Source organism: Triticum aestivum, chromosome 3B (genome assembly GCF_018294505.1).
Source record: "Triticum aestivum cultivar Chinese Spring chromosome 3B, IWGSC CS RefSeq v2.1, whole genome shotgun sequence".
Classification (NCBI taxonomy): domain Eukaryota; kingdom Viridiplantae; phylum Streptophyta; class Magnoliopsida; order Poales; family Poaceae; genus Triticum; species Triticum aestivum.
Window position 1 is genome coordinate 684,812,640 of NC_057801.1, and position 9,642 is coordinate 684,822,281.

The following is a 9,642-nucleotide window of genomic DNA, read 5'->3' on the forward strand; positions in this document are numbered from 1 at the left end:
CATGGGTATCTGAGCAATTCTTCCTGTTGCTTTTACAAAACTTCCCTCTTGATGCTAAACCATAGCTCTAACTGAGTAAAATTCCACAATTTATAAGAACGATATGATTTTTTGCATTTTCCACTGTGAAAGCTTCCCTCAATCCCTCCCTAGTCCTTTCTTTCCTGGGCACAGGCTTACCTGGTTGACCGCCCACATTCGTTCATTGTTTGTTCTGTTGTGGAATCAAACCACAGAGCTAGCGCAATTGGGATTTAAAGTCCCATGCGTGAAACTAATGAGGATTTTCAGTCCTATGCTCTACCAGCCAGAACCTAGAAGGACACTTCACACCCGATTTGACACATCTAGACTGGAAACACTGCTTGTCAAGAGCACAGACCCCAGTATAGAATACTTTTTTGAGTATGTTGGTAAGTTCCGGTCATCCTCTTCTGTGCTTGCACTTCTGCGTAACTAGGGGTGCAAGTCCAGTACAGCGTACTTTCATAATTGAATCAAAAGCGTCGATACATGAAAAATCTCTATATACGATATTTATGACATAGAATGTTGTTCTTTCAACATGATTCCTCAACAATTTTTCATTGTAACTGACTCTCCGTTCCTCTTTGGTTTTCGACTAATAATTACCATGATGAATTTCTCTTACTGCTTGGTTCCGCATTGGATTTTGGAAACTTTTGTTTAGAAAGTGGTGTCATGACCGTGGGGATCAAATGGATGGTTCAGGAAAGTCTAGTGAAGCGGCACGGTCTAATCATATAGATGACCATAGTGGTATGGTTCCATAGAAAACTACTGGAGGCCATTACCGCCACCGAAATGGTTTCCATGCTCCGTTGGATGATTTGACGATATCGCAGTATCAAGCTAGAACGGTTTCAATTTGTAGGACGGGAAAGAAACCTCATCCTTTGGTGCACACTAACCGATGAAGCTCAACCCTCTCTCGAACTGAGCTATTTCCGCTTTTTCGAACAAAAAGTTCGAGTAGTTCAGTGAAAAAACGGTCAAGCTTTCTTCCATCCTTCCTAGCTCCTCGAGCTTGCACCCGCTCGACGCCTTTTTCATTGTTCATTTTGAGGTGGATTCGAACCACTCTCTCCGTTTGGATTTTGAGTCCAAAAAGCCCGGCGAAAGAGGATTTTCAGTCCTATGCCCGCTGCCAGCCAGAATGGGATTTTTCCACTTCACACCCACACAATCGGGATTTGATGAAATAGCTATGTTTTTTTCTTATTTGATTCGGATACAGTCAATCTACTGTCCATATTTCTTTTTTCTCCTTTCTTTCTCCTCAACCTATCTCCATTGGATGGACTTACGAAAGAATAATATCTAATCTCCCCATCGCGGTTAGGATCCCATGAACCAGGAGCGCCAGCACCGGTTCCTCGATCTTCCTACTGGAGGCATGGTCCTGGTTTTCGTTCATTCATTTCATTCTTTGTTCTGTTGTGGAATCGAACCACTCAAAGGATTTAGAGTCCTTTTACCAACCAGTCAGAACCAATATTTCTCTGTTATATTCTGTTTTTTCTTTGTCAGCTAGCACAATTTGGATTTCGAGTCCAATGCGCTAACGCTTTCTTTAGTTTTCTTGATCTTTCTCCGGGCTTTGACCATGTCTCCCGAACAATTTCAGTACATATGGCGCAAGACGATTCCACATATATATCGGCATTTTTTCAGAAAAGTCCCTCTATTTCAAAGAATTCAACCCGCAGTCCTGTTTTAAGTTAAAACGAAGCGTTATTTTCGTATTTTACACAAAAGTCCATGTCTTTTCTTAAAATCAACCCGCCGTCCGGGTTTAAGTCACACCCAAACCGTTATTTTACATTTTTCAAAACCCCCCTTCATGTTTTAGGTAATTTATCCGCGGATCATATTTAAGTCAAACAAATGCTTTTTAAAATCATCCATATCTTTTAAACCGTAACTCCGATTTGAACATGTTATATATGAAATTTGATTAGAAAAATATATAGAATATGAATATGAGATTATTTTTACCTGTTAAGTATTTTAAATATTATTTTGGAATATATTTGAGTCAAATTAAATAATTTTCTAAATTATCTGTATCTTTTAAACAGTAACTTCGATTTTAACATATTATATATGAAATTTTATTAGAAAAATGTGTGGAATCTAAATATGATGTTAATTTTACCTGATAAATATTTTTAAAATATTGTTATGGAAGCAAACTTATAATTTATAGCGCAAAATCTTTTTTTTCATACCGGCGGCGATCCGGATTGCAAATAAATACCCCACTATAGGCATATATGAAAAAGAAAACATTGATAACTACACGTGCATACCTCTGAAAAATGTCGCAGGGGAAAACAAAAGATTTCTCATCGCGAGAATGAGAGAAAGAGAGCGAGAGAAAGGGGAGGGGGAGACAGAGAGATGGAGAGGGAGGAGAGAGAGGGAGAGAGACGCCTTAAGATTAACCATATTCAACACATGTTTTTTGTTGTTTTTTGTCAACACCGAGGCCATCGCCGGCGAGGGTGAGAAGGAGGATAAGCGGCAACACAAATATGATGCCTCGTAAAAATAAAGGAGATGGACCTATTATGGCTTTGAGTGATGGTTGTTGAGTTAAGAGTGTGTGTTATGTTTTCTCTCCCGTTGCAACGCACGGGCTCTTTTTTGATAGTTAAAATAAAGTACTCCCATGCACCCGTGCTTGGAAAAAATCGCACTCGTACTTCACGAATTTAACCACACCTACCGCAGAACGTCGGCCCGGAACGGCGGAGCCACCGAGCAACAGCGACCGCGGTGACCGGAAAACGACCGGAGCAACGAGGGTGCCGAGCGTATGTGGCACGCGGCGCGCCGGGACGGGTCCACCCCCCCAACCCGCGACGCCGGCGAGCCACACGCCCGCCGCACGATGCCCCAGCGCCAATCCGCGCAATCCCGCGCGCACGATCCTGCAGATCACCGAATCCCGGCGTCGCACCGGCTCCACACACCCCGGATCGAGCGCCTCTTCCACACACGCGCGGCACCAACCACCCCACTCGTGAACTGTGCCCGCCCCCGCCCCGCGCGCCATGGCCACACCCGTCTGATGCCAACACCCCTCCCGCCATGCTGCCCTTCTGCTCCTCCGCCGCGCCCACCCCATGCTCCCCCCTCTGCCCGGTGACCGCCGGCGCGCGGGCGCTGCGGAGGGTCGAGGCCGGCGCGCTCAGGCCCTTCGCCGCCGACCCGCTCGTCGCGCAGGCGGTGCCCGACCGCCCGCTCTTCTCCGACTCCGCCATCCTTTCCCCCTACGCCACCGCGCCGGATGACATCGTGCGGGGGTTCGCCTCCGCCGCCGAGCTGCCCGGCCCTCTCTGGCGCGCCGGGGTCGACCCGCCGCTGATGCCCGTCGACCTGGCCGCGGACGCTGTGGTCGGCGCGGTCACCGACGATGCCGCGCAGCAGGCCCTGATGGACGCGGAGATGCCCACCACGTTCCCGGCCGACGCCACCGGCGTCGAGGAGTCCGTGGCCAGGTTCATCGACAAGCTCAGCAAGCAGATATTCCAGGCGGAGGACGCGCTCACCGAAGGCTACGACAAGCTCAGGCTGTCGGCGTACGACGCTCTCGGGGCCTACAGGAAGGCGATAAGGGGCGTCGCTGGTGGCATCACGTCCTCGGTGGCTGCCACCAAGAAGCAGGCCGCCGGTGGGGTCCCGGACGTTTCCGGCGCATTTCAGGATAAGGTGGCCGGAGCTGGCGCCGTGGCGGCTGACGTTCTTAGGAAGGCAATTGTTGTAGCAGAGGATTCACTGGGCAGTGCCACCACGTCCCTCGTATACTACTATGGCTCGGCCAAGTCGTCGTTGCCACCAAATGTCAAAGATTTGCTGAACTCATCCGAGGAGAAAGCTAGCATAGTATTGCGACCAATTGGAGGTGCCCTTCAACAGGTATATTTGTGCCATGTCTTCCCTTAAGACACTCCTAGCAGTAAATCTGTAAACTGTCGAGCCAATTGTTGAAGAGGCCACGGAAAATATTCTGACATGCAATGCTTCAGGTATATGTTATCATCGAAGGCATCGAAAAGAATGTTGGTTTGAACCCAAGTGACCCAATTGTTCAATTGGCAGTTTTGCTTGGAGGTTCAACAACAATAGGGTAAAGGGAATTTTCATTTATTTTGTACTGGTACCTTTCCTGCATTTGGTTTTCTAAAGTCCTGAATTTTGTAACATTGTAGGATATCTTACTGGCTCTTCGCATATGGTGGCTATTCTGGAGATTTGTCGCCTGAATCGACATTGGAGCTATTGAAAAGTGATGGCAAAGCCGTACTTATTGATGTTCGGCCTGAGGCAAGAGATTGTAAATCTCATTAGCCTTTTCTTTCGTTCATGTCCTTTTTTCATCTAAGAAATCTATCAAATCTGGTTCATGATATTTTTGCAAATTGTCCAAATATAAATTTTAATTATGAATATTTTAGCAAATGGATGTGTCATTCCTTGATTGCTTCTTAAGAACACTTTACTGTCAAGTTCTTCACTCATGTCCTGCCTTTGAACAAATTTTTTTTTTGAGAATGAACATAAATATTTTTAGTGAAGCATCCATCGGTACTGAAGGTCTGTATGGCTTTGTCGTGTCCTTTGTGTAGTACATGTCACTGAATAATTAGATGTACCTTAACTCAATTGTTTGATATATCAGTTATATTTAACAACTATAGCAGCTTCTCATCAAATTATGTTCTGTAGGACTTGAGGGGGAAAGATGGAATTCCTGACCTACGCCGTGCAGCTAGATCTAAATATGCAAGCGTTGCTTCGCCTGAGGTATGTCTGGTTTGAACTGAAGATGTAGAGTGCTACTTGTTTCTCTCCTAATTCTAGAAGCTCTACTGTTTGGTAAATTATATCTATTCAAGCGCTCACTAATTTCTGGACAATTTCTCTAACTCCCCTGAATTCAGCTCCAAATTTGTACGTCCATCCGTAAAGATTAAAGCTGTTTCATGTAGCCAAAAGTCCTTTTTGTCCTGATAGTATTAAGATTTGTGTTCGTTAATTTTTAAAGAATATGAAATTACTCTTATGATCTATTAGCCACTTTGTCTCAAGGTTTTTTAAAATGGTGAAATGACAAAACATATATTTCGGTATTGATAATTAATACATTTGTTTTTTTTAATTCAGATCAAAGGTCCAACAAAGAAGCTACTTAAAGGTGGAAGCGAAGTTGATGATGCTTTGGTTGCAGTTGTAATCCGCAACTTGAAGTTGGTTAAGGTACTTACTCTGTTTGACTGAGCCTTGTATTTGATATTTATACTCTATTGTTTCTTCACAAGAAGTAATATTGTATCTGTACTGTGTTTTTCACCTGCTTTTGTAGGGTGATTCAAAGGTCATTATTATGGATGCTAATGGAACCCGATCAAAGTCCATTGCTAGGCTGCTGAAGAAGCTTGGTGTTCAGGCAAGTTTTGGAATTTTTTTAGGACAATTTTTGTATGCTTCTTTCTTCGTAGTTCCCTGCCTGCATGCACTATTCTTCTGTCTAATATTGAATGTTTCAATGGCAGCAACCTTACCTGGTTAAAGGAGGTTTCCAATCTTGGGCAAAGAATCTTCGCGTGAAAGAACTGAAACCAGAGACTGCATTGACAGTAATAAATGAGGTAATAATTCACACCTGAGAATCTTCTGTGCAATTTTCTTCACTTTTTGGCTATCATTTGAATGATCTTGGGATCATTTGTGACTGTAGTGGATTCATATTTTGTATATTATTGGTTGCATAATATATAAAAGTGCTTGGTGTAATGGTGTTGTCATCCCTCTCACATTCAAGCCTTTTATCACTGTCAAATAGTGTCAAGCACTTGAATCATTGTTCTGAATGTGTGTAGGATGCTGAGGAAATCCTCGAAGGCATAAAGCCCACCCCTACACTTGTCCTTGGATCCCTTCTGGTACATACATGCCACTTCTTCTTTTATGGGTGTCTTTGCAGCTGATGGCATGCTTCTTTCTTGCTAATTTTGATTTCTTTTGTGCAGGGCTTCTCAGCAGTGACTTATGCTTTGCTAGGTAAGTAGAGTATGGAGATAGCATGTATGGTTTTTAAAATGGGTCCTCTTGACACCAAGGGGTATCAGATAGTCTTGTGTTTTGCCACAAAGGGCAGGAGCTGTGACACTCGACGAGGACAAATAGTTCAAGTACAAAGTACTCCCTCTGTAAACTAATATAAGATCTTTTAGATCACTATAGTGATCTAAAAGATCTTAGTTTACAGAGGGAGTACAAGGGAATGGTCTTTCGGATATATAGACATAAGAGGAAACTTCCTTTTGCATTGCAAAAATTGATGCAATTCAAAATATGTCATTTTAGTAAAATTAAGAAGGTATTGCTTAGTGGAGTGTTTGCAGTTAAACATCATTTTGAAAACCACGTCTCCATTACCTGGTATATACTGTCCTTATGTTTAGCATCGACCTAAACCATTTTCCATTCTCTGATTTATTTGCCATTTCACCTAAATGTGCATCATTGGCCTTTTTGACCTAATACTAGTTAGGTGAAACCTGTATACTGCAAGCACTTCAAACTACTTTTTGATGAATTGACTATGGTTTTACGTGATTGTAGAATGGGAGACGACTTTGCAGTACATCGGTGTTCTTAGTATTGGGTTGGTAAGTACTCTCCATTTTTAAATGTTTTGCACATAGCATATTTATTGTTCTGTACGTATGTACATCATGATTGGATAAAAGCAAGGTAAGTTTGTGCAGTTTTCTACTACCGTCAACTACAAAAGCTCAAATATGTGGCCATTTGTCAAGTGTCAGCGACAATGTTTATGCCCTGCCACCTGATATTTTTCTACTGTTGTAGACGATCTACCTGCGGTTCTCTACATACGAGGGTTCGGAGGATTTCCTGCAAGACCTAAAGTAAGTTCCCCTGGCTTGTGACATTTGTGTTCTTTGGTGCGCTTCCATTCCATCATTTTGTAGTTCAGGTGTTTTAAGATTGCAACTGTTCAAACCTCAGGCACAAATTAGAACCATCACAAATTTTCCTCCCCCTCTCCCTCTCTTTCCGCAGGCTGTTGCTGTCCCCAGTAAGAGTGGGCGCGGAAGCGTTCTCGTGGGCAGCTAAGAAGCTAGAGCCAAACAAGATTGGCCTGGCGACGTCCCCCTCCACGACGGCGGTGCAGGACCGAGTTCTCAAAGCGGCAGCGATGCACGAATCGAAGCCGTCTGATGCGGAGGAGTCCACCAAGACAGACAGTTTTGCCTCCGAAGCATGAGAAGCTCCCTGTGAGCGTGTGAACTGGATCCGTAGCCACTTCGCCGTCAGTCTGGTGAATTGATGTTTTTTATGTTAGTAATGGTACCATGAGCCGCCGTGACGACGACCGGCATTGTAAATTTATAAGCAGCAGTTTATATTAAACAGTTGTTAGCAGAAGTCTTCAGTTATTGGTCCAGTCTCATTGCCTCTCACCAAAAATAGAGAGAAATGCTAGCAGAACTTCACTTGAAATTTTTGTACATGCCACACCATGCACAAAAAAAGAGAGGTGGCGCAAGCAGATTCATTCTGTGGTTAAGAATGGCAATTTGTGTGTCATACTTAGTGGCCCGTATTTTGGCAGCTTCTAGTGTGGTGAGTCAGGGAACAACATTACCCCTTTCCTTTCCAATATAGCTTCTCGGATAGTGGCGTTTTGGCACATGGGAGCACTTGTTCCTGATTTTTAAATTTTGTTTTAAACATACTTTGAAATGTCAAAAAATTTCAAACAAAAACTTGGCGCGTATATGTCGATATTATACATGCTCACAAAGTTGTTTCACGAAAAACCGACAACTTACGTGTCACGTGTGAAAAAGACACAATCCGGTGTTAAAAAATGCTTTTCACAACACATTCTTTTGTCTTTTTACACAAGTCACAAAAAATGTCGGTTTTCTCTGAAACTTGACGTGCACACATATAATGTCGAGATGTATGCGTCAAATTTTTATTTGGAATTTTTTCGCACTTTAAAATATATTTTTCGTGTGCAGGAAGCCAGTATTGGTCATGTTTCAGTATGCATTAGGGATGATGTGGAGCAAGGGAGATTTTGTATTTCTTTTGAAACGGAGGCATAACCTTTGCCTCATCCATTAATTAAGAGAGCAATAGAGTATTCGGTTATAGAAAAGGTCTCCAAACAAAATACAAGAGTCCATTACTCTCTCGACATTATTTGTGCCAAACGTTTTGCACCCGTGGTGGACAGAAGTCTTGCTTCCTTCTTGATGCCCTCAATAAGGATTGCCCGTGGTGGCGTGGTGCGGACTTGTGACGAAATACCCTTGCATTTTTTTTTATTTCAAATGGTCCAACTTATAAGCATGGCCATTGATTCCATGGCACTTCTATTTGGAACATTGGCTTCGGACATGTTGATCCAACACTCTTTGGTTGAATGCTTCAAGTGCCAAGTGGTGGTGTTAGGGTTCACAGGTTGTAGCCATTAGAGATCACCTCTAAGTTTATGCGTGGCCTTCTAGGCGCCGAGGCCATCAGGAGTTTCCCTGACGCTGATGTGTTGGCCCTTCTCCTATGCCATGCTTTTGCAGGCGTTGTTTTCTTTTGCTGCTATATAGATGACTGCATGCTTGAGTATCTGTGTATGGAGTGTGAGCCTATTGGTGGGCTGTGTGGTTGTCCCAACAGGTCTGAGCAACGTCGTTTATTACCGGTCAACTGCTCCAGGCCGGGGTTCTAGAGACTGCTTCGTTCCCTAAAATTCAGTTATGCTCTAGAAAGTGAAGTCGAATGGGATAGCTTCACGACATATCACTTACTTACGAAGCCTTTTATCCCAAACAAGTTGGGGTAGGCTAGATATGAAACCCTTTCACGAGGACTTTCCAGGAGGTCATCCATCCTAGTACTACTCTCGCCCAAATGGGCTTCATACCCAAAAGACTGGCTAGTTTTTACGTTGGCTCGCCAAGCCTATCACAACCCTTAGATATGAAACCCTTTCACGAGGACTTCCTAGGAGGTCACCCATCCTAGTACTATTCTCGCTCAAATGGGTTTCATACCTATGGGACTGGCTAGTTTTTACGTTGGCTCGCCAAGCCTATCACAACTCTCTTCCTTTACCCGGGCTTGGGACCGGCTATGCCTAGAAGACATAGGCGGAGTTCTTCACGACATATCACTCCACAAAAAATTAGAATATGGGGTACAACTCCCTGTATTTTGCGAAGCAATTTAAAGGTGATCCAACAACTCTGGAAGCTAGAGTTAGGAGGGGGGATTACCCATCACTGCCACCAGTAAGTGGATACCCCTTCGTTTTTCCTCACGTCAACCAATCAAATAGATTCTTTCCACCAAATTGCCAATTCTTGAAGTTGAAGCTAGCTAGAAGCCAAACACGATAAACTGCTCTTTGGTGAAACTGCAACTTTTGTATGAAACTGCTCCAAAGTGAATTTGACGAAATGAAGTTGTGAAACGGAGTAGTCCCAAACATGCCCTAAGTCGATTTGGATAGTGGACTTGTTACGACCACTGCCATGTGGATCCTTTTTCGGTCGGGACATAGTGGTGCTTGCATTT

General features: G+C 43.7%; 1 protein-coding gene across 1 annotated transcript; it reads left to right on the forward strand.

Annotated features, from left to right (window-relative positions):
* Window positions 1-2,742: 2,742 nt before the first annotated feature.
* Window positions 2,743-7,493, forward strand: LOC123071718 (uncharacterized; the record flags this gene model as incomplete). Its single annotated transcript, XM_044495304.1, has 12 exons — window positions 2,743-3,945; window positions 4,056-4,156; window positions 4,239-4,353; window positions 4,756-4,833; window positions 5,194-5,286; window positions 5,393-5,476; window positions 5,583-5,678; window positions 5,910-5,972; window positions 6,060-6,090; window positions 6,655-6,701; window positions 6,904-6,962; window positions 7,117-7,493. Coding segments are annotated over 12 exons (2,175 nt in total), but the record flags the coding sequence as incomplete, so codon positions are not given.
* Window positions 7,494-9,642: the final 2,149 nt, after the last annotated feature.